The sequence below is a fragment of the Topomyia yanbarensis genome, chromosome 1 (assembly GCF_030247195.1).
Source record: "Topomyia yanbarensis strain Yona2022 chromosome 1, ASM3024719v1, whole genome shotgun sequence".
Classification (NCBI taxonomy): Eukaryota; Metazoa; Arthropoda; class Insecta; order Diptera; family Culicidae; genus Topomyia; species Topomyia yanbarensis.
The window spans coordinates 72,473,669-72,499,029 of record NC_080670.1 but is presented as its reverse complement, the minus strand read 5'-3'; the positions used below and the strand labels follow the sequence as shown (position 1 = coordinate 72,499,029).

The 25,361-nt window shown below is 42.1% G+C and overlaps 1 protein-coding gene across 1 annotated transcript in view; it reads right to left on the bottom strand.

Annotated features, from left to right (window-relative positions):
• LOC131696254 (uncharacterized) overlaps nt 1-25,003 on the bottom strand; it is a 49,997-nt gene extending 24,994 nt beyond the window's left edge. Inside the window, exons 1-4 of the mRNA XM_058984805.1 lie at nt 24,635-25,003; nt 23,473-24,126; nt 15,696-16,349; nt 5,853-6,506 (exon numbers count right to left, since the gene is read on the bottom strand). Coding sequence (XP_058840788.1) covers nt 5,853-6,506; nt 15,696-16,349; nt 23,473-24,126; nt 24,635-25,003 — 2,331 coding nt within the window. The remainder of the gene's footprint in view (nt 1-5,852; nt 6,507-15,695; nt 16,350-23,472; nt 24,127-24,634) is intronic.
• Nucleotides 25,004-25,361: the final 358 nt, after the last annotated feature.

The following is a 25,361-nucleotide window of genomic DNA, read 5'->3' as shown; positions in this document are numbered from 1 at the left end:
CACGTTTCGATTCCTCATTCTTCTGGCTGTGTTCCAAAGAGTACTCATTGATGTTTCTCTTGACAAGCCATCAACGAAGCGTCTCCAATAACTAGACTTTTTGGCACGACGTATACTGTCAAATTTGTTTTGCAAAATGAAATAATTTTCAAAGTTCTCACGTATACCCCCTTTCTGTTTCATAATTTCTTTGTAGGCAACTTGTTTAGCTTCATAGGCATCAGAGCACTCTTTGTCCCACCAAGGATTAGGGGGGCGTCTATTTATTGTCATTCCAGGATTGCATTTCGTTTGGGCTTGTTCTGCTGCTTCAATAATTAAACCCGCTAAGAATTCATATTCTTCGGTAGGGGGTAGCTCTTCTGTAGAAGCAAGAGAAGTGGAAATTAATGTTTCGTATGTTTTCCAATCAATATTTCGTGTTAAGTCATAAGGAACATTGATTGAATTCGTAAGGCCTAATTCACTGTTAATTGAAACAACGATTGGCAAATGATCGCTACCGTGAGGATCAGGCACAACCTTCCACGTGCAATCTAACCGAAGTGATGTCGAGCACAGAGACAGATCTAATGCACTTGGACGTGCAGGAGGTCTGGGGATGCGTGTTGTTTCGCCAGTATTTAAAACTGTCATATTAAATTCGTCACACACATTGTATATCAAAGAGGATCGATTATCATTGTAGAGGGAACCCCACAATACTCCGTGCGAGTTGAAGTCTCCCAGTATCAGACGCGGAGCAGCCATGGATTCCACTACCTCAAAAATTTGATGTTGTCTAATTTGAACTTTGGGAGGTATATATATATAGAAGCGATAGACATGTCTTTGCCTTTAATGTTCGTTTGGACAGCTACAGCCTCAATGCCCGCAAACAAGGGGATGTTCATACTATGTTGCGTTTCGGCTTCGCCTCTTCAGAAACCGACACTAACGTATTGTCGGAATAGATTAGCGCCGGCTTGACGCAAATCCCTTAAAACTAAAACACACTATGTGTTTCAATCAAACGACTGATCAAACGTGATGTCCCGTTCGAGCAGAAGTTCTGTTTATGCCGATGAGACACAAGTGAAGCCGAAACTTGTCTTGGCTTAGCAGGCCTATGCGAAAGCACTATGCTATATTTCACCCTAAGGAGGAAAATTTGGTAAAAACCAAAATTTCTCACTAGGGTGAAAATTTGTTGGTAAGAACCAGTCTTTGTACAGGAGGGCACAAATCCTTATTTCATACTATGTTGCGTTTCGGCTTCGCCTCTTCAGAAACCGACACTAACGTATTGTCGGAATAGATTAGCGCCGGCTTGACGCAAATCCCTTAAAACTAAAACACACTATGTGTTTCAATCAAACGACTGATCAAACGTGATGTCCCGTTCGAGCAGAAATTCTGTTTATGCCGATGAGACACAAGTGAAGCCGAAACTTGTCTTGGCTTAGCAGGCCTATGCGAAAGCACTATGCTATATTTCACCCTAAGGAGGAAAATTTGGTAAAAACCAAAATTTCTCACTAGGGTGAAAATTTGTTGGTAAGAACCAGTCTTTGTACAGGAGGGCACAAATCCTTATTTCATACTATGTTGCGTTTCGGCTTCGCCTCTTCAGAAACCGACACTAACGTATTGTCGGAATAGATTAGCGCCGGCTTGACGCAAATCCCTTAAAACTAAAACACACTATGTGTTTCAATCAAACGACTGATCAAACGTGATGTCCCGTTCGAGCAGAAGTTCTGTTTATGCCGATGAGACACAAGTGAAGCCGAAACTTGTCTTGGCTTAGCAGGCCTATGCGAAAGCACTATGCTATATTTCACCCTAAGGAGGAAAATTTGGTAAAAACCAAAATTTCTCACTAGGGTGAAAATTTGTTGGTAAGAACCAGTCTTTGTACAGGAGGGCACAAATCCTTATTTCATACTATGTTGCGTTTCGGCTTCGCCTCTTCAGAAACCGACACTAACGTATTGTCGGAATAGATTAGCGCCGGCTTGACGCAAATCCCTTAAAACTAAAACACACTATGTGTTTCAATCAAACGACTGATCAAACGTGATGTCCCGTTCGAGCAGAAGTTCTGTTTATGCCGATGAGACACAAGTGAAGCCGAAACTTGTCTTGGCTTAGCAGGCCTATGCGAAAGCACTATGCTATATTTCACCCTAAGGAGGAAAATTTGGTAAAAACCAAAATTTCTCACTAGGGTGAAAATTTGTTGGTAAGAACCAGTCTTTGTACAGGAGGGCACAAATCCTTATTTCATACTATGTTGCGTTTCGGCTTCGCCTCTTCAGAAACCGACACTAACGTATTGTCGGAATAGATTAGCGCCGGCTTGACGCAAATCCCTTAAAACTAAAACACACTATGTGTTTCAATCAAACGACTGATCAAACGTGATGTCCCGTTCGAGCAGAAGTTCTGTTTATGCCGATGAGACACAAGTGAAGCCGAAACTTGTCTTGGCTTAGCAGGCCTATGCGAAAGCACTATGCTATATTTCACCCTAAGGAGGAAAATTTGGTAAAAACCAAAATTTCTCACTAGGGTGAAAATTTGTTGGTAAGAACCAGTCTTTGTACAGGAGGGCACAAATCCTTATTTCATACTATGTTGCGTTTCGGCTTCGCCTCTTCAGAAACCAATATAGCATAGTGCTTTCGCATAGGCCTGCTAAGCCAAGACAAGTTTCGGCTTCACTTGTGTCTCATCGGCATAAACAGAACTTCTGCTCGAACGGGACATCACGTTTGATCAGTCGTTTGATTGAAACACATAGTGTGTTTTAGTTTTAAGGGATTTGCGTCAAGCCGGCGCTAATCTATTCCGACAATACGTTAGTGTCGGTTTCTGAAGAGGCGAAGCCGAAACGCAACATAGTATGAAATAAGGATTTGTGCCCTCCTGTACAAAGACTGGTTCTTACCAACAAATTTTCACCCTAGTGAGAAATTTTGGTTTTTACCAAATTTTCCTCCTTAGGGTGAAATATAGCATAGTGCTTTCGCATAGGCCTGCTAAGCCAAGACAAGTTTCGGCTTCACTTGTGTCTCATCGGCATAAACAGAACTTCTGCTCGAACGGGACATCACGTTTGATCAGTCGTTTGATTGAAACACATAGTGTGTTTTAGTTTTAAGGGATTTGCGTCAAGCCGGCGCTAATCTATTCCGACAATACGTTAGTGTCGGTTTCTGAAGAGGCGAAGCCGAAACGCAACATAGTATGAAATAAGGATTTGTGCCCTCCTGTACAAAGACTGGTTCTTACCAACAAATTTTCACCCTAGTGAGAAATTTTGGTTTTTACCAAATTTTCCTCCTTAGGGTGAAATATAGCATAAGGGGATGTTAATTCTATAGAAAGAATAGCACTTTTTAATTCCTAGAAGCACTCCTCCATACGGGGTGTCTCGGTCTAGGCGAATAATGTTGAAATCATTTAAGTTGAAATTAATGTTTGAGGTAAGCCATGTTTCACATAGAGCAAAAGCATCGCATTTTAAATTATGCAGTAAAATTTTTAAGGAATCAATTTTAGGTATGATACTTCTGCAATTCCACTGTAAAACAGTGATGGAATCTTTCATTGGAGGAGGTGAATTACCCATTGAAAGATACAATCGCTGCAAGGATGGGCCATTGAGCAATCAGCTGCTCTAAAAATGTTCTAATTGTTGGGAGGAAAGCTGAAAGTATACTCTTTAGTGGTTCAGAAATATTGAATGCTTTAAAAATCCAATCAACAATTTCAGAAAATTTCAATAATCCTACCCCCGGCTGAGGCTCAGAGGAAGTCGAAATTTTATTATTTCCAGTAATGGTGTTCTGTTTGGATTGTACGTTCCCAAAACCGGGCGGAATTGATTTCGGTTTTGAATCGGAATTTTTCGGTTTTGGGCGCAGTTTATCTATTGGTGGAGAAATTTTAAGGCCCTTTCTTGGCAGCTTGGGAAAAGAAGACTGTTTTCTTTTTCTGGAATTTCCGGGTAAAACAAATGATGTACCTTCGCACGCTCCGTCAGAGTCAGACTGTTCCGAAAATAGAGATGTGTAAGTGTTTTCTAAGAAAATTGGTTTAGGGGTAGCATTTTTCAACATTTCTGCATAGGAGCGCTTAGACCTCTCCTTCAAGGATCGTTTAATTTTATCCTCGCGCAATTTATAAATGGGGCATGCAGGGAGCTCATGTGAGTTTTCTCCGCACATTAAACATTTTTCTGAATTTTCATTGCATGTATCCTCTTGATGAGAACCCCCACATTTGCCACACCGTGCCTTATTGGAACAATAAGTGGCTGTGTGGCCAAGCTGTTTGCAATTAAGGCAATTCATTACACGAGGAATAAAAAGGCGAACAGGGAGACGAATCTTATCGATAATGACATAGTTGGGCAGCGCAGACCCAGCGAAAGTCACTCGAAATGAGTCAGACAGTCGATAAACTTTTTTATCTCCTTCGTGTGATACTGAATGCAATTGCTTGCATTCAAGTATTTTTACGTCTTTAAGTATGGTGTCTTTGAAACGACCAACCCCATGCTTAATTATGTCATCAACAGCCAAACTCGATTCTGTGATGACCCCATCAATTTCAATTTCCTTTGAAGGAATATACGCTCTATACTCACGCGTAAAAAGCTCGCAAGAAGCAATTGCATTGGCTTGTTTGAGACTACCAACGACAATGCGTATTTTATCTTTATTGACTTTGACGATCTCTTTTACATCCGAGAATCGCGAAGTCAAATCTTTAGAAATTTGAATAATATTTAGCGCCTTTACTTTACGCCTAATAAATACAATCCATGGTCCCGTTGACGACTCTGGGTAAATTTTAATTCTAGTCGGATTTACATTTTCAGCATAAGGCTTAGGGGGAGGGTCTGTTACTCGTTCTCCCATCTCTTCATCCATTTTACCTAGCAAGAAAAACTATCACAAAAAGGAATGAAAAATATACCTGTTATACCTGTAGAACACACCTCATGTGTTACGTTGTAAACTCGGTGCCCGTTGTTTGACAATGTGACACTTGCTGTCCTTCTTCGTCGCGTTGCTTCTTCAGTAGAGAAATAGGCCTACCTGCAACACTTCAAAACTCTCTCCGGTTAAGCTGCTCGTCGGTATCACCACCACAAGCGCGCTCTCTCCGTTTCCACCGCCGCGGTAAACAAATGTGGCTACCTGTGGCTTGCTGCGAAAATCCCATTGTCGATGCGGCACTTTTCGGTGCCACTTGTTTTCCTTATTCGTCGTACCACTTCTGCGGTAGACGAATAGAGCAAATGGGTCTACCTGTGATGCTTCCCCTCTCGTCGATTAGAATTGCCCGACGACACCAATACAATATATTTTTTCTGTGTGTACAGGCACGATCATTGTCGATTTCTGCCACCGCGGTAGGCAAATTCGTCTACCCGCGGTTTGCTGTCAAAACACCGAGGATGCCGTTGACCACGCCTCCGACGTATCAACTGTCGACTCACACTTAACAAACTGGTCTCTCTCTCTCTCTCCCACAAAAACGCATACAGCGTCTCGCACTCCGTCACTCTCTCGAGAACAAAACCTTCCACCTGGAGGCACATCCGTCTCGGCCGGTTGCAAAAACTGTTATATGAGTTTGTCGATATAGTTGATCTCAACTATATGTATTATCATTATTTAGTAAATATTTTTGTTTTAAAAATAGCTGCCTATCCATTTTTATATACTAGTTGATTGCAATTGCTGTATAAACATCTGAATGTCAAATTCTCATGATAAGTTCAATTCGACAATAAAACTGACAATAGTTAGAGATATGAGCAGATGAACTATGTCGTGAACCGAAGCAGACGGTACCTGTGTGTCATCTAAAACACCCAGGTCGGACTGAGAATCCGATCCCAAGCACATCCGTTTCGGTAGCTGGTTTGTCGCATCCCGAGCGCCGTCCATGGCTCGCTGCTTGCTCGCGTCCCGAGAGCAACCCCGCGCAGGCTGCTTGCACCCAGTGTTCTGACTGCCGCCCGTGGCTGACCGCATCCGCCCAGGCTGCTTGCTCACAATCTCCTGATTGCCGCCCGTGGCTGACTGAATCCGCCCAGGCTGCTTGCTCGCAGTGTCCTGGTTGCCGCCCGTGACTGACTGCATCCGCCCAGGCTGCTTGCCGCCCGTGGCTGACTGAATCCGCCCAAGCTGCTTGCTCGCAGTGTCCTGATTGCCGCTCGTGGCTGACTGCATCCGCCCAGGCTGCTTGCTCGCAGTGTCCTGATTGCCGCCCGTGGCTGGCTGAATCCGCCCAGGCTGCTTGCTCGCAGTGTCCTGATCGCCGCCCGTGGCTGGCTGAATCCGCCCAGGCTGCTTGCTCGCAGTGTCCTGATCGCAGCCCGTGGCTGGCTGAATCCGCCCAGGCTGCTTGCTCGCAGTGTCCTGATTGCCGTCCTTGACAGGCCGCATCCGTCCAGGCTGCTTGCTCGCAGTGTCCTTTTTGTCCAGTTTGGATCCCATCCGTCGCTTTTGAAAGTATCCGCAAGAATGAGCTGCTAGTCGATGATGATGCGCTATTTATGGCATTCTAACCGGTAGCAAAATATTGTTTTCTTCTTGTTGTGGCAGAAAGAATAACCTCCCCTCCAGATATGGAACCAAAGCGAAGAGTAATGCAACTTTTTTTTCTCTCTCTCTTTTGCTGGGCTGGTGATTACGTGTATAGGGGAATTTCTTTTTATTTTCGCAGATAATGTTTTATACGATTAGGTATGATATTTATTGTTTAATTGCTACTGTATTATATATCTCTTCTACATCTCATTCCACCCCTACTCTATTCAAAAATACTATACAAATGCATGTTATCAAATTTCTTAGGAATCTTTAGTTGTCTCTTTGGTCTGTTCACTTGACTAGGAGTATCGTTTGTAGTTTCATTTGTCCTTGGTTCTGTTGTTTCTTCCATCTTTGAAGTGTGATCGTTGTTTTCGTCGTTACCATTTTCAAAGTTTCGTGTAATTTTCTTAGCTTCTTGCACATTTCGTGAATATAATACGCCGCGTTCGCTTCGCACAACTATTTTTGCGCCGTCTCTTGCTACAATCACAAACTTTTCGCTGCCGAAAGTTGGGTCTGACTTCAACTTTTTAAACTGTGTTAACACAACTTTGTCTCCAACTGTTAGGTCTGAAAATTTGGCACCTCGTTTTAGATCCGCATATTGCTTGCTCTCCAGTTTGGAGTAAGCATCTTTCTCTTTAATGTTTTCACGATCCAGAGTTATTGTAGGATATGCCGACCAAATGCAAGGAAACGTGCCTCTGTATTTCCACCCCACCAAAAGCTCAAATGGCGTAATACCAAGCCGTGATAGAGGACTGACCTTATTATGCACGTGAATATATTTTTCTAATGCCATCCTCCAATTAATGTTGTCTAATTTGGAAGCCGCTATTGCCTTTTTGATTCCCTCATTCTGCCGCTCTACAGCCCCGTTGGACTGCGGGCTTAGAGGAATTGATTTTCGAACAGTGATTCCTTTTTGTTTCCAGGTTTTCACGAACTTATCGCTCTGGAACGGTGGGCCATTATCGCTTTGTATAATAAGAGGATAACCCCATATTGCAAAAACTTTGTTAAGAGCATCATTCGTAGTATCAGCATCCATGCACTTCATTTCGATAACGTGTAAGTATCTGGAATAGGTATCGACTATCACAAGAAATTCTCCATAACCAAACTCCTTATCCGTGAAAAAGTCGATTTGTAAAATCTCCCATGGTCCTCGTGGCAATTCTCGGCTACATAATGGAATTGGTGGATTTTTCTTGGACATTCGTAGACAAGTTTCACAGCTTTGTATGTAAATTTCTATCGCTTTAGACATTTCTGGCCACCAAAAATATGCACGCAAAATTTGTTTCGTAGAGCCTGCTCCAATATGGCCTTGATGAGCAGAAATAATCGCTCGTTGACGCAATGCTGTTGGTAGAATAATACGATTGCTCTTGAAAATCATATCTCCGAACACGTGAAGATCCTTAGCATGACATTCGAATTTACGGAAACCGCTCAGCCAAACTCCGGTTTCAACAGCCAATCTTACTGCATTTAGTTCTTCGTCATTATGGGCATGAATTTCGATTTCGTCCCAAGTGATTTCCAATTCACCTGCATTCAGAAAATAAAGCAAATGCTTATCATTTGTATCATCGAATGATTTAGCTGTTTCCGATTGAGCCACAAGCCTCGAAAGTACGTCTGCAATATTATTTTCTCCTGTTACTCGTTTCACATCGAATTGATAAGGCTGCAGCCTCAACGCCCATGCTTCTGCTCTAGATACAGCTCTTTTCCCAATTCTGTGCAAACCTCCAAAGATAAATTCATTTGACTCTGCGTCAGTTCGAATGGTGAAATTAACGCCCATCAGGTACATAGAAAATCTTTCGACTCCCCAAACCATAGCCAGAGCTTCTCTTTGTGTTTTGGGATACTTTTGTTCCGTAGGAGATAGAGTTTTTGATGCACAACAAATGATTATTGATTCTGAATCATTATTAAACTGCACCATCACGGCACCCAATCCGTGTGGAGAAGCGTCCACGAAGAGCTCTATTCGATCCGCTCTATTGAAGTAACCCAACGTCGTGATGGTTTTCAATGCGTCATTTTTCAAGTATTCGAATTCTCCCTCTAGGTCATGATTCCAAAAGAATCGATCGGCTTTGGCTAACTCCCGAAGCTTGCGAGTTTTATCAGCCCGATGATGAATGAACTTTTCCACAAAGTTTATAAGTCCCAAGAAACTCTTCACTTCGGCCAATGTTTCTGGACTTCTGAAATTTTTGACGGCATTTATTTTGTCCTCCTCGACCTTCCATCCATCCGATGAAAGTGTAAATCCTAAGAATACCACTGACTGTTTTCAAAGTGCGCATTTGTCTTCGTTAATCCTAACGTTATGATTTCTTAGACATTCCAAAACTTTTGCCAAGTTTTTATCATGTTCACTCTTAGTTTTTCCTGATACTAAAATATCATCCAAGTAGTTAACAGTACCTTCGCATTCGGCGAGAACGACAGTTTGCAGTATCTCCTGAAAAACATCTGGTGCATTGCAGAGACCAAACGGGAGTCGACGATATCGATAAATTCCATCTCCAGTGAAAAAATTCGTCAGATGACGAGAACACTCATCTAATTCGACATGGAAGAATGCGCTAGACAAATTTATTGTGGAGAACCACTGTGCTCCATGGAGTTCCATCAAAATGGATTCAAACGTAGGCATCTTGAAGGGGGTTCGATGAATGCAGCGGTTTGGACCTCTAAGGTCAATGACTAAACGAATGTCATTTTTTCCTTTGGGGACTACTAACATCGACGAGCAAAATGATCTATCCATATTCTCTGTTACTTTCTCAATAATGCCCGCCGAAAGTAATTCATCTAGCTTATGCTTGGTAATGTCTTTGAATGCTGGAGGAATGTGAGTATAAACGTTGCGAGATGGCGGCATGCTCTTGTCATACGTTAACGAAACTGGGGGCACGTTAAACTTCGGAAAAACCAGAGGTGGCTTCTGTTCAATAAGTGCAACACTGAGTTCACATTTCCACGGTGGATTCGTATATGAATAATTAATCGGGACATGTAATCCAATAGCTAGAACACTGTATCTTATTGCTGTATTAAATCCCAACAAGGATCTAGATTCGTCTACAACGTAGAATTGCTCAATGGTCACTGGCCTGTCCTTTGAAATGAACAATTGTGCTGAAAATATAGCAATCACCTTAATTGCACAGTCAGAAGCATATGCTTTTAGCTGCTTGTCCGTTGAGTATCTTAAATCATATAATTTGTTCCTGTTACCAACATTACTTAAAATGTCCTCGAATGACACCTTAGTGATCGTATTGACTTGGGCTCCTGAGTCGATGAATAACTCAACTTTGGTATCAGCGATTTTGGCATCAATGTACGCATCTCTCTCTGTCGTTATTGCACTCTTCCTATAATGTATTGCATCGGGTATATCAATGGACGTGTATGTTTGAGATCCGCCTTGCACCAAACTAACATTCTTTACAACATCTGGATTTATCGATACCGAATCCAGCCGAAACCTTGCCTGTGAAAATAAATTGGTTCAAGCAGTGCTTTTTTGCCTTTAGTGTGGATGATCTATTTCAATTATTTTTATGTTCTGCTATTTCGCTCATTTTTAACACATGAAATGCCAAAGCTTAACCCCTAAATGCGCAATATTGCAAACCTGAAGAAGTTCAAACTGCAATATTGGACGACTTGTCTACACAAATGTGTGTAATTCTTTGCAGTTTTGAACGTACAATATTTGAGAACATAAAAAAAACTCTTTTTTTTGTGAAAATCAAGAATAATTGTTTTTATTTAATATAAATGAAACTTGTCAATTCATTACACATTTCTGTTCAACGAAATGGAAAACCGGCTTTTTTTCATTAGTAGTGTAATAATTTTCATACATTTTCTTTTATTTCTTTCTTTTTTTACATTCATCATCACGTTTGATCAGTCGTTTGATTGAAACACATAGTGTGTTTTAGTTTTAAGGGATTTGCGTCAAGCCGGCGCTAATCTATTCCGACAATACGTTAGTGTCGGTTTCTGAAGAGGCGAAGCCGAAACGCAACATAGTATGAAATAAGGATTTGTGCCCTCCTGTACAAAGACTGGTTCTTACCAACAAATTTTCACCCTAGTGAGAAATTTTGGTTTTTACCAAATTTTCCTCCTTAGGGTGAAATATAGCATAGTGCTTTCGCATAGGCCTGCTAAGCCAAGACAAGTTTCGGCTTCACTTGTGTCTCATCGGCATAAACAGAACTTCTGCTCGAACGGGACATCACGTTTGATCAGTCGTTTGATTGAAACACATAGTGTGTTTTAGTTTTAAGGGATTTGCGTCAAGCCGGCGCTAATCTATTCCGACAATACGTTAGTGTCGGTTTCTGAAGAGGCGAAGCCGAAACGCAACATAGTATGAAATAAGGATTTGTGCCCTCCTGTACAAAGACTGGTTCTTACCAACAAATTTTCACCCTAGTGAGAAATTTTGGTTTTTACCAAATTTTCCTCCTTAGGGTGAAATATAGCATAGTGCTTTCGCATAGGCCTGCTAAGCCAAGACAAGTTTCGGCTTCACTTGTGTCTCATCGGCATAAACAGAACTTCTGCTCGAACGGGACATCACGTTTGATCAGTCGTTTGATTGAAACACATAGTGTGTTTTAGTTTTAAGGGATTTGCGTCAAGCCGGCGCTAATCTATTCCGACAATACGTTAGTGTCGGTTTCTGAAGAGGCGAAGCCGAAACGCAACATAGTATGAAATAAGGATTTGTGCCCTCCTGTACAAAGACTGGTTCTTACCAACAAATTTTCACCCTAGTGAGAAATTTTGGTTTTTACCAAATTTTCCTCCTTAGGGTGAAATATAGCATAGTGCTTTCGCATAGGCCTGCTAAGCCAAGACAAGTTTCGGCTTCACTTGTGTCTCATCGGCATAAACAGAACTTCTGCTCGAACGGGACATCACGTTTGATCAGTCGTTTGATTGAAACACATAGTGTGTTTTAGTTTTAAGGGATTTGCGTCAAGCCGGCGCTAATCTATTCCGACAATACGTTAGTGTCGGTTTCTGAAGAGGCGAAGCCGAAACGCAACATAGTATGAAATAAGGATTTGTGCCCTCCTGTACAAAGACTGGTTCTTACCAACAAATTTTCACCCTAGTGAGAAATTTTGGTTTTTACCAAATTTTCCTCCTTAGGGTGAAATATAGCATAGTGCTTTCGCATAGGCCTGCTAAGCCAAGACAAGTTTCGGCTTCACTTGTGTCTCATCGGCATAAACAGAACTTCTGCTCGAACGGGACATCACGTTTGATCAGTCGTTTGATTGAAACACATAGTGTGTTTTAGTTTTAAGGGATTTGCGTCAAGCCGGCGCTAATCTATTCCGACAATACGTTAGTGTCGGTTTCTGAAGAGGCGAAGCCGAAACGCAACATAGTATGAAATAAGGATTTGTGCCCTCCTGTACAAAGACTGGTTCTTACCAACAAATTTTCACCCTAGTGAGAAATTTTGGTTTTTACCAAATTTTCCTCCTTAGGGTGAAATATAGCATAGTGCTTTCGCATAGGCCTGCTAAGCCAAGACAAGTTTCGGCTTCACTTGTGTCTCATCGGCATAAACAGAACTTCTGCTCGAACGGGACATCACGTTTGATCAGTCGTTTGATTGAAACACATAGTGTGTTTTAGTTTTAAGGGATTTGCGTCAAGCCGGCGCTAATCTATTCCGACAATACGTTAGTGTCGGTTTCTGAAGAGGCGAAGCCGAAACGCAACATAGTATGAAATAAGGATTTGTGCCCTCCTGTACAAAGACTGGTTCTTACCAACAAATTTTCACCCTAGTGAGAAATTTTGGTTTTTACCAAATTTTCCTCCTTAGGGTGAAATATAGCATAGTGCTTTCGCATAGGCCTGCTAAGCCAAGACAAGTTTCGGCTTCACTTGTGTCTCATCGGCATAAACAGAACTTCTGCTCGAACGGGACATCACGTTTGATCAGTCGTTTGATTGAAACACATAGTGTGTTTTAGTTTTAAGGGATTTGCGTCAAGCCGGCGCTAATCTATTCCGACAATACGTTAGTGTCGGTTTCTGAAGAGGCGAAGCCGAAACGCAACATAGTATGAAATAAGGATTTGTGCCCTCCTGTACAAAGACTGGTTCTTACCAACAAATTTTCACCCTAGTGAGAAATTTTGGTTTTTACCAAATTTTCCTCCTTAGGGTGAAATATAGCATAGTGCTTTCGCATAGGCCTGCTAAGCCAAGACAAGTTTCGGCTTCACTTGTGTCTCATCGGCATAAACAGAACTTCTGCTCGAACGGGACATCACGTTTGATCAGTCGTTTGATTGAAACACATAGTGTGTTTTAGTTTTAAGGGATTTGCGTCAAGCCGGCGCTAATCTATTCCGACAATACGTTAGTGTCGGTTTCTGAAGAGGCGAAGCCGAAACGCAACATAGTATGAAATAAGGATTTGTGCCCTCCTGTACAAAGACTGGTTCTTACCAACAAATTTTCACCCTAGTGAGAAATTTTGGTTTTTACCAAATTTTCCTCCTTAGGGTGAAATATAGCATAAGGGGATGTTAATTCTATAGAAAGAATAGCACTTTTTAATTCCTAGAAGCACTCCTCCATACGGGGTGTCTCGGTCTAGGCGAATAATGTTGAAATCATTTAAGTTGAAATTAATGTTTGAGGTAAGCCATGTTTCACATAGAGCAAAAGCATCGCATTTTAAATTATGCAGTAAAATTTTTAAGGAATCAATTTTAGGTATGATACTTCTGCAATTCCACTGTAAAACAGTGATGGAATCTTTCATTGGAGGAGGTGAATTACCCATTGAAAGATACAATCGCTGCAAGGATGGGCCATTGAGCAATCAGCTGCTCTAAAAATGTTCTAATTGTTGGGAGGAAAGCTGAAAGTATACTCTTTAGTGGTTCAGAAATATTGAATGCTTTAAAAATCCAATCAACAATTTCAGAAAATTTCAATAATCCTACCCCCGGCTGAGGCTCAGAGGAAGTCGAAATTTTATTATTTCCAGTAATGGTGTTCTGTTTGGATTGTACGTTCCCAAAACCGGGCGGAATTGATTTCGGTTTTGAATCGGAATTTTTCGGTTTTGGGCGCAGTTTATCTATTGGTGGAGAAATTTTAAGGCCCTTTCTTGGCAGCTTGGGAAAAGAAGACTGTTTTCTTTTTCTGGAATTTCCGGGTAAAACAAATGATGTACCTTCGCACGCTCCGTCAGAGTCAGACTGTTCCGAAAATAGAGATGTGTAAGTGTTTTCTAAGAAAATTGGTTTAGGGGTAGCATTTTTCAACATTTCTGCATAGGAGCGCTTAGACCTCTCCTTCAAGGATCGTTTAATTTTATCCTCGCGCAATTTATAAATGGGGCATGCAGGGAGCTCATGTGAGTTTTCTCCGCACATTAAACATTTTTCTGAATTTTCATTGCATGTATCCTCTTGATGAGAACCCCCACATTTGCCACACCGTGCCTTATTGGAACAATAAGTGGCTGTGTGGCCAAGCTGTTTGCAATTAAGGCAATTCATTACACGAGGAATAAAAAGGCGAACAGGGAGACGAATCTTATCGATAATGACATAGTTGGGCAGCGCAGACCCAGCGAAAGTCACTCGAAATGAGTCAGACAGTCGATAAACTTTTTTATCTCCTTCGTGTGATACTGAATGCAATTGCTTGCATTCAAGTATTTTTACGTCTTTAAGTATGGTGTCTTTGAAACGACCAACCCCATGCTTAATTATGTCATCAACAGCCAAACTCGATTCTGTGATGACCCCATCAATTTCAATTTCCTTTGAAGGAATATACGCTCTATACTCACGCGTAAAAAGCTCGCAAGAAGCAATTGCATTGGCTTGTTTGAGACTACCAACGACAATGCGTATTTTATCTTTATTGACTTTGACGATCTCTTTTACATCCGAGAATCGCGAAGTCAAATCTTTAGAAATTTGAATAATATTTAGCGCCTTTACTTTACGCCTAATAAATACAATCCATGGTCCCGTTGACGACTCTGGGTAAATTTTAATTCTAGTCGGATTTACATTTTCAGCATAAGGCTTAGGGGGAGGGTCTGTTACTCGTTCTCCCATCTCTTCATCCATTTTACCTAGCAAGAAAAACTATCACAAAAAGGAATGAAAAATATACCTGTTATACCTGTAGAACACACCTCATGTGTTACGTTGTAAACTCGGTGCCCGTTGTTTGACAATGTGACACTTGCTGTCCTTCTTCGTCGCGTTGCTTCTTCAGTAGAGAAATAGGCCTACCTGCAACACTTCAAAACTCTCTCCGGTTAAGCTGCTCGTCGGTATCACCACCACAAGCGCGCTCTCTCCGTTTCCACCGCCGCGGTAAACAAATGTGGCTACCTGTGGCTTGCTGCGAAAATCCCATTGTCGATGCGGCACTTTTCGGTGCCACTTGTTTTCCTTATTCGTCGTACCACTTCTGCGGTAGACGAATAGAGCAAATGGGTCTACCTGTGATGCTTCCCCTCTCGTCGATTAGAATTGCCCGACGACACCAATACAATATATTTTTTCTGTGTGTACAGGCACGATAATTGTCGATTTCTGCCACCGCGGTAGGCAAATTCGTCTACCCGCGGTTTGCTGTCAAAACACCGAGGATGCCGTTGACCACGCCTCCGACGTATCAACTGTCGACTCACACTTAACAAACTGGTCTCTCTCTCTCTCCCACAAAAACGCATACAGCGTCTCGCACTCCGTCACTCTCTCGAGAACAAAACCTTCCACCTGGAGGCACATCCGTCTCGGCCGGTTGCAAAAACTGTTATATGAGTTTGTCGATATAGTTGATCTCAACTATATGTATTATCATTATTTAGTAAATATTTTTGTTTTAAAAATAGCTGCCTATCCATTTTTATATACTAGTTGATTGCAATTGCTGTATAAACATCTGAATGTCAAATTCTCATGATAAGTTCAATTCGACAATAAAACTGACAATAGTTAGAGATATGAGCAGATGAACTATGTCGTGAACCGAAGCAGACGGTACCTGTGTGTCATCTAAAACACCCAGGTCGGACTGAGAATCCGATCCCAAGCACATCCGTTTCGGTAGCTGGTTTGTCGCATCCCGAGCGCCGTCCATGGCTCGCTGCTTGCTCGCGTCCCGAGAGCAACCCCGCGCAGGCTGCTTGCACCCAGTGTTCTGACTGCCGCCCGTGGCTGACCGCATCCGCCCAGGCTGCTTGCTCACAATCTCCTGATTGCCGCCCGTGGCTGACTGAATCCGCCCAGGCTGCTTGCTCGCAGTGTCCTGGTTGCCGCCCGTGACTGACTGCATCCGCCCAGGCTGCTTGCCGCCCGTGGCTGACTGAATCCGCCCAAGCTGCTTGCTCGCAGTGTCCTGATTGCCGCTCGTGGCTGACTGCATCCGCCCAGGCTGCTTGCTCGCAGTGTCCTGATTGCCGCCCGTGGCTGGCTGAATCCGCCCAGGCTGCTTGCTCGCAGTGTCCTGATCGCCGCCCGTGGCTGGCTGAATCCGCCCAGGCTGCTTGCTCGCAGTGTCCTGATCGCAGCCCGTGGCTGGCTGAATCCGCCCAGGCTGCTTGCTCGCAGTGTCCTGATTGCCGTCCTTGACAGGCCGCATCCGTCCAGGCTGCTTGCTCGCAGTGTCCTTTTTGTCCAGTTTGGATCCCATCCGTCGCTTTTGAAAGTATCCGCAAGAATGAGCTGCGAGTCGATGATGATGCGCTATTTATGGCATTCTAACCGGTAGCAAAATATTGTTTTCTTCTTGTTGTGGCAGAAAGAATAACCTCCCCTCCAGATATGGAACCAAAGCGAAGAGTAATGCAACTTTTTTTTCTCTCTCTCTTTTGCTGGGCTGGTGATTACGTGTATAGGGGAATTTCTTTTTATTTTCGCAGATAATGTTTTATACGATTAGGTATGATATTTATTGTTTAATTGCTACTGTATTATATATCTCTTCTACATCTCATTCCACCCCTACTCTATTCAAAAATACTATACAAATGCATGTTATCAAATTTCTTAGGAATCTTTAGTTGTCTCTTTGGTCTGTTCACTTGACTAGGAGTATCGTTTGTAGTTTCATTTGTCCTTGGTTCTGTTGTTTCTTCCATCTTTGAAGTGTGATCGTTGTTTTCGTCGTTACCATTTTCAAAGTTTCGTGTAATTTTCTTAGCTTCTTGCACATTTCGTGAATATAATACGCCGCGTTCGCTTCGCACAACTATTTTTGCGCCGTCTCTTGCTACAATCACAAACTTTTCGCTGCCGAAAGTTGGGTCTGACTTCAACTTTTTAAACTGTGTTAACACAACTTTGTCTCCAACTGTTAGGTCTGAAAATTTGGCACCTCGTTTTAGATCCGCATATTGCTTGCTCTCCAGTTTGGAGTAAGCATCTTTCTCTTTAATGTTTTCACGATCCAGAGTTATTGTAGGATATGCCGACCAAATGCAAGGAAACGTGCCTCTGTATTTCCACCCCACCAAAAGCTCAAATGGCGTAATACCAAGCCGTGATAGAGGACTGACCTTATTATGCACGTGAATATATTTTTCTAATGCCATCCTCCAATTAATGTTGTCTAATTTGGAAGCCGCTATTGCCTTTTTGATTCCCTCATTCTGCCGCTCTACAGCCCCGTTGGACTGCGGGCTTAGAGGAATTGATTTTCGAACAGTGATTCCTTTTTGTTTCCAGGTTTTCACGAACTTATCGCTCTGGAACGGTGGGCCATTATCGCTTTATATAATAAGAGGATAACCCCATATTGCAAAAACTTTGTTAAGAGCATCATTCGTAGTATCAGCATCCATGCACTTCATTTCGATAACGTGTAAGTATCTGGAATAGGTATCGACTATCACAAGAAATTCTCCATAACCAAACTCCTTATCCGTGAAAAAGTCGATTTGTAAAATCTCCCATGGTCCTCGTGGCAATTCTCGGCTACATAATGGAATTGGTGGATTTTTCTTGGACATTCGTAGACAAGTTTCACAGCTTTGTATGTAAATTTCTATCGCTTTAGACATTTCTGGCCACCAAAAATATTCACGCAAAATTCGTTTCGTAGAGCCTGCTCCAATATGGCCTTGATGAGCAGAAATAATCGCTCGTTGACGCAATGCTGTTGGTAGAATAATACGATTGCTCTTGAAAATCATATCTCCGAACACGTGAAGATCCTTAGCATGACATTCGAATTTACGGAAACCGCTCAGCCAAACTCCGGTTTCAACAGCCAATCTTACTGCATTTAGTTCTTCGTCATTATGGGCATGAATTTCGATTTCGTCCCAAGTGATTTCCAATTCACCTGCATTCAGAAAATAAAGCAAATGCTTATCATTTGTATCATCGAATGATTTAGCTGTTTCCGATTGAGCCACAAGCCTCGAAAGTACGTCTGCAATATTATTTTCTCCTGTTACTCGTTTCACATCGAATTGATAAGGCTGCAGCCTCAACGCCCATGCTTCTGCTCTAGATACAGCTCTTTTCCCAATTCTGTGCAAACCTCCAAAGATAAATTCATTTGACTCTGCGTCAGTTCGAATGGTGAAATTAACGCCCATCAGGTACATAGAAAATCTTTCGACTCCCCAAACCATAGCCAGAGCTTCTCTTTGTGTTTTGGGATACTTTTGTTCCGTAGGAGATAGAGTTTTTGATGCACAACAAATGATTATTGATTCTGAATCATTATTAAACTGCACCATCACGGCACCCAATCCGTGTGGAGAAGCGTCCACGAAGAGCTCTATTCGATCCGCTCTATTGAAGTAACCCAACGTCGTGATGGTTTTCAATGCGTCATTTTTCAAGTATTCGAATTCTCCCTCTAGGTCATGATTCCAAAAGAATCGATCGGCTTTGGCTAACTCCCGAAGCTTGCGAGTTTTATCAGCCCGATGATGAATGAACTTTTCCACAAAGTTTATAAGTCCCAAGAAACTCTTCACTTCGGCCAATGTTTCTGGACTTCTGAAATTTTTGACGGCATTTATTTTGTCCTCCTCGACCTTCCATCCATCCGATGAAAGTGTAAATCCTAAGAATACCACTGACTGTTTTCAAAGTGCGCATTTGTCTTCGTTAATCCTAACGTTATGATTTCTTAGACATTCCAAAACTTTTGCCAAGTTTTTATCATGTTCACTCTTAGTTTTTCCTGATACTAAAATATCATCCAAGTAGTTAACAGTACCTTCGCATTCGGCGAGAACGACAGTTTGCAGTATCTCCTGAAAAACATCTGGTGCATTGCAGAGACCAAACGGGAGTCGACGATATCGATAAATTCCATCTCCAGTGAAAAAATTCGTCAGATGACGAGAACACTCATCTAATTCGACATGGAAGAATGCGCTAGACAAATTTATTGTGGAGAACCACTGTGCTCCATGGAGTTCCATCAAAATGGATTCAAACGTAGGCATCTTGAAGGGGGTTCGATGAATGCAGCGGTTTGGACCTCTAAGGTCAATGACTAAACGAATGTCATTTTTTCCTTTGGGGACTACTAACATCGACGAGCAAAATGATCTATCCATATTCTCTGTTACTTTCTCAATAATGCCCGCCGAAAGTAATTCATCTAGCTTATGCTTGGTAATGTCTTTGAATGCTGGAGGAATGTGAGTATAAACGTTGCGAGATGGCGGCATGCTCTTGTCATACGTTAACGAAACTGGGGGCACGTTAAACTTCGGAAAAACCAGAGGTGGCTTCTGTTCAATAAGTGCAACACTGAGTTCACATTTCCACGGTGGATTCGTATATGAATAATTAATCGGGACATGTAATCCAATAGCTAGAACACTGTATCTTATTGCTGTATTAAATCCCAACAAGGATCTAGATTCGTCTACAACGTAGAATTGCTCAATGGTCACTGGCCTGTCCTTTGAAATGAACAATTGTGCTGAAAATATAGCAATCACCTTAATTGCACAGTCAGAAGCATATGCTTTTAGCTGCTTGTCCGTTGAGTATCTTAAATCATATAATTTGTTCCTGTTACCAACATTACTTAAAATGTCCTCGAATGACACCTTAGTGATCGTATTGACTTGGGCTCCTGAGTCGATGAATAACTCAACTTTGGTATCAGCGATTTTGGCATCAATGTACGCATCTCTCTCTGTCGTTATTGCACTCTTCCTATAATGTATTGCATCGGGTATATCAATGGACGTGTATGTTTGAGATCCGCCTTGCACCAAACTAACATTCTTTACAACATCTGGATTTATCGATACCGAATCCAGCCGAAACCTTGCCTGTGAAAATAAATTGGTTCAAGCAGTGCTTTTTTGCCTTTAGTGTGGATGATCTATTTCAATTATTTTTATGTTCTGCTATTTCGCTCATTTTTAACACATGAAATGCCAAAGCTTAACCCCTAAATGCGCAATATTGCAAACCTGAAGAAGTTCAAACTGCAATATTGGACGACTTGTCTACACAAATGTGTGTAATTCTTTGCAGTTTTGAACGTACAATATTTGAGAACATAAAAAAAACTCTTTTTTTTGTGAAAATCAAGAATAATTGTTTTTATTTAATATAAATGAAACTTGTCAATTCATTACACATTTCTGTTCAACGAAATGGAAAACCGGCTTTTTTTCATTAGTAGTGTAATAATTTTCATACATTTTCTTTTATTTCTTTCTTTTTTTACATTCATCATCACGTTTGATCAGTCGTTTGATTGAAACACATAGTGTGTTTTAGTTTTAAGGGATTTGCGTCAAGCCGGCGCTAATCTATTCCGACAATACGTTAGTGTCGGTTTCTGAAGAGGCGAAGCCGAAACGCAACATAGTATGAAATAAGGATTTGTGCCCTCCTGTACAAAGACTGGTTCTTACCAACAAATTTTCACCCTAGTGAGAAATTTTGGTTTTTACCAAATTTTCCTCCTTAGGGTGAAATATAGCATAGTGCTTTCGCATAGGCCTGCTAAGCCAAGACAAGTTTCGGCTTCACTTGTGTCTCATCGGCATAAACAGAACTTCTGCTCGAACGGGACATCACGTTTGATCAGTCGTTTGATTGAAACACATAGTGTGTTTTAGTTTTAAGGGATTTGCGTCAAGCCGGCGCTAATCTATTCCGACAATACGTTAGTGTCGGTTTCTGAAGAGGCGAAGCCGAAACGCAACATAGTATGAAATAAGGATTTGTGCCCTCCTGTACAAAGACTGGTTCTTACCAACAAATTTTCACCCTAGTGAGAAATTTTGGTTTTTACCAAATTTTCCTCCTTAGGGTGAAATATAGCATAAGGGGATGTTAATTCTATAGAAAGAATAGCACTTTTTAATTCCTAGAAGCACTCCTCCATACGGGGTGTCTCGGTCTAGGCGAATAATGTTGAAATCATTTAAGTTGAAATTAATGTTTGAGGTAAGCCATGTTTCACATAGAGCAAAAGCATCGCATTTTAAATTATGCAGTAAAATTTTTAAGGAATCAATTTTAGGTATGATACTTCTGCAATTCCACTGTAAAACAGTGATGGAATCTTTCATTGGAGGAGGTGAATTACCCATTGAAAGATACAATCGCTGCAAGGATGGGCCATTGAGCAATCAGCTGCTCTAAAAATGTTCTAATTGTTGGGAGGAAAGCTGAAAGTATACTCTTTAGTGGTTCAGAAATATTGAATGCTTTAAAAATCCAATCAACAATTTCAGAAAATTTCAATAATCCTACCCCCGGCTGAGGCTCAGAGGAAGTCGAAATTTTATTATTTCCAGTAATGGTGTTCTGTTTGGATTGTACGTTCCCAAAACCGGGCGGAATTGATTTCGGTTTTGAATCGGAATTTTTCGGTTTTGGGCGCAGTTTATCTATTGGTGGAGAAATTTTAAGGCCCTTTCTTGGCAGCTTGGGAAAAGAAGACTGTTTTCTTTTTCTGGAATTTCCGGGTAAAACAAATGATGTACCTTCGCACGCTCCGTCAGAGTCAGACTGTTCCGAAAATAGAGATGTGTAAGTGTTTTCTAAGAAAATTGGTTTAGGGGTAGCATTTTTCAACATTTCTGCATAGGAGCGCTTAGACCTCTCCTTCAAGGATCGTTTAATTTTATCCTCGCGCAATTTATAAATGGGGCATGCAGGGAGCTCATGTGAGTTTTCTCCGCACATTAAACATTTTTCTGAATTTTCATTGCATGTATCCTCTTGATGAGAACCCCCACATTTGCCACACCGTGCCTTATTGGAACAATAAGTGGCTGTGTGGCCAAGCTGTTTGCAATTAAGGCAATTCATTACACGAGGAATAAAAAGGCGAACAGGGAGACGAATCTTATCGATAATGACATAGTTGGGCAGCGCAGACCCAGCGAAAGTCACTCGAAATGAGTCAGACAGTCGATAAACTTTTTTATCTCCTTCGTGTGATACTGAATGCAATTGCTTGCATTCAAGTATTTTTACGTCTTTAAGTATGGTGTCTTTGAAACGACCAACCCCATGCTTAATTATGTCATCAACAGCCAAACTCGATTCTGTGATGACCCCATCAATTTCAATTTCCTTTGAAGGAATATACGCTCTATACTCACGCGTAAAAAGCTCGCAAGAAGCAATTGCATTGGCTTGTTTGAGACTACCAACGACAATGCGTATTTTATCTTTATTGACTTTGACGATCTCTTTTACATCCGAGAATCGCGAAGTCAAATCTTTAGAAATTTGAATAATATTTAGCGCCTTTACTTTACGCCTAATAAATACAATCCATGGTCCCGTTGACGACTCTGGGTAAATTTTAATTCTAGTCGGATTTACATTTTCAGCATAAGGCTTAGGGGGAGGGTCTGTTACTCGTTCTCCCATCTCTTCATCCATTTTACCTAGCAAGAAAAACTATCACAAAAAGGAATGAAAAATATACCTGTTATACCTGTAGAACACACCTCATGTGTTACGTTGTAAACTCGGTGCCCGTTGTTTGACAATGTGACACTTGCTGTCCTTCTTCGTCGCGTTGCTTCTTCAGTAGAGAAATAGGCCTACCTGCAACACTTCAAAACTCTCTCCGGTTAAGCTGCTCGTCGGTATCACCACCACAAGCGCGCTCTCTCCGTTTCCACCGCCGCGGTAAACAAATGTGGCTACCTGTGGCTTGCTGCGAAAATCCCATTGTCGATGCGGCACTTTTCGGTGCCACTTGTTTTCCTTATTCGTCGTACCACTTCTGCGGTAGACGAATAGAGCAAATGGGTCTACCTGTGATGCTTCCCCTCTCGTCGATTAGAATTGCCCGACGACACCAATACAATATATTTTTTCTGTGTGTACAGGCACGATCATTGTCGATTTCTGCCACCGCGGTAGGCAAATTCGTCTACCCGCGGTTTGCTGTCAAAACACCGAGGATGCCGTTGACCACGCCTCCGACGTATCAACTGTCGACTCACACTTAACAAACTGGTCTCTCTCTCTCCCACAAAAACGCATACAGCGTCTCGCACTCCGTCACTCTCTCGAGAACAAAACCTTCCACCTGGAGGCACAACCGTCTCGGCCGGTTGCAAAAACTGTTATATGAGTTTGTCGATATAGTTGATCTCAACTATATGTATTATCATTATTTAGTAAATATTTTTGTTTTAAAAATAGCTGCCTATCCATTTTTATATACTAGTTGATTGCAATTGCTGTATAAACATCTGAATGTCAAATTCTCATGATAAGTTCAATTCGACAATAAAACTGACAATAGTTAGAGATATGAGCAGATGAACTATGTCGTGAACCGAAGCAGACGGTACCTGTGTGTCATCTAAAACACCCAGGTCGGACTGAGAATCCGATCCCAAGCGCATCCGTTTCGGTAGCTGGTTTGTCGCATCCCGAGCGCCGTCCATGGCTCGCTGCTTGCTCGCGTCCCGAGAGCAACCCCGCGCAGGCTGCTTGCACCCAGTGTTCTGACTGCCGCCCGTGGCTGACCGCATCCGCCCAGGCTGCTTGCTCACAATCTCCTGATTGCCGCCCGTGGCTGACTGAATCCGCCCAGGCTGCTTGCTCGCAGTGTCCTGGTTGCCGCCCGTGACTGACTGCATCCGCCCAGGCTGCTTGCCGCCCGTGGCTGACTGAATCCGCCCAAGCTGCTTGCTCGCAGTGTCCTGATTGCCGCTCGTGGCTGACTGCATCCGCCCAGGCTGCTTGCTCGCAGTGTCCTGATTGCCGCCCGTGGCTGGCTGAATCCGCCCAGGCTGCTTGCTCGCAGTGTCCTGATCGCCGCCCGTGGCTGGCTGAATCCGCCCAGGCTGCTTGCTCGCAGTGTCCTGATCGCAGCCCGTGGCTGGCTGAATCCGCCCAGGCTGCTTGCTCGCAGTGTCCTGATTGCCGTCCTTGACAGGCCGCATCCGTCCAGGCTGCTTGCTCGCAGTGTCCTTTTTGTCCAGTTTGGATCCCATCCGTCGCTTTTGAAAGTATCCGCAAGAATGAGCTGCTAGTCGATGATGATGCGCTATTTATGGCATTCTAACCGGTAGCAAAATATTGTTTTCTTCTTGTTGTGGCAGAAAGAATAACCTCCCCTCCAGATATGGAACCAAAGCGAAGAGTAATGCAACTTTTTTTTCTCTCTCTCTTTTGCTGGGCTGGTGATTACGTGTATAGGGGAATTTCTTTTTATTTTCGCAGATAATGTTTTATACGATTAGGTATGATATTTATTGTTTAATTGCTACTGTATTATATATCTCTTCTACATCTCATTCCACCCCTACTCTATTCAAAAATACTATACAAATGCATGTTATCAAATTTCTTAGGAATCTTTAGTTGTCTCTTTGGTCTGTTCACTTGACTAGTATGGTGTATGGTCATTTTTTTTGTTAATAACGGTTTTAGGAACACCGTGCTACGATTTAAACGCTCCTCTGGGTTGGCCTGGCTATGATGCCTAGCGTTTGTCCAGTGAGTTACCTTGTAACGATCAAGGAACGCTTTAAACTCCTTACTCAGGAAAGTACTAGCATTGTCGCTGATCAAAATTTCTGGTACTGAGTAGTGACGGAACCATTGTTCTTCTAACATCCGAATCACTAACTCAGTGCCAATTTTCTTCACAGGTACTAACATAGTCCACTTGGAGAACACATCCAGTAGAACTAACAGGTGTGAATTACCTGCACGGCTTCGTGGAAGTGACTGCAAGAAGTCGATATCCAAAATTTGGAATGGCTTCGAGGACAGCCTTTGTTTCCCCATTTCGGGATGTTTAGAGTTGTTGGCGGGCTTGCATTCCTTACAGGTTGTGCAACGCTCAACGAACTTGCGCACACTGCTTGCCATTTTCGGCCAAAAATATTATAATCGTACTTTATCGAGTAATTTTTCATAACCGATATGGAACGCATTATCAAAACTTTTGCCTCTCCCCGATCAGAAATACATAACAGGAATATTCCAAAACTATATCTCGCATTGTTACTTGTTATAAATTTCTGTTATTTTAACTACTAACGAGACCTAGTTTATACCACAATATGTTACAAAAATTGTGTTCTGTTATAATCTTGTTATTTCATTCTGATCGGGGATCCCGATCACATTCGACATAATGGTGACCTTTCTGTCGGCAATTGTAACAGACCCCTATCGGAGGTCGATTATATTGCGCGGCCAGTGATTTTAAAGTTCCTTGAGATGA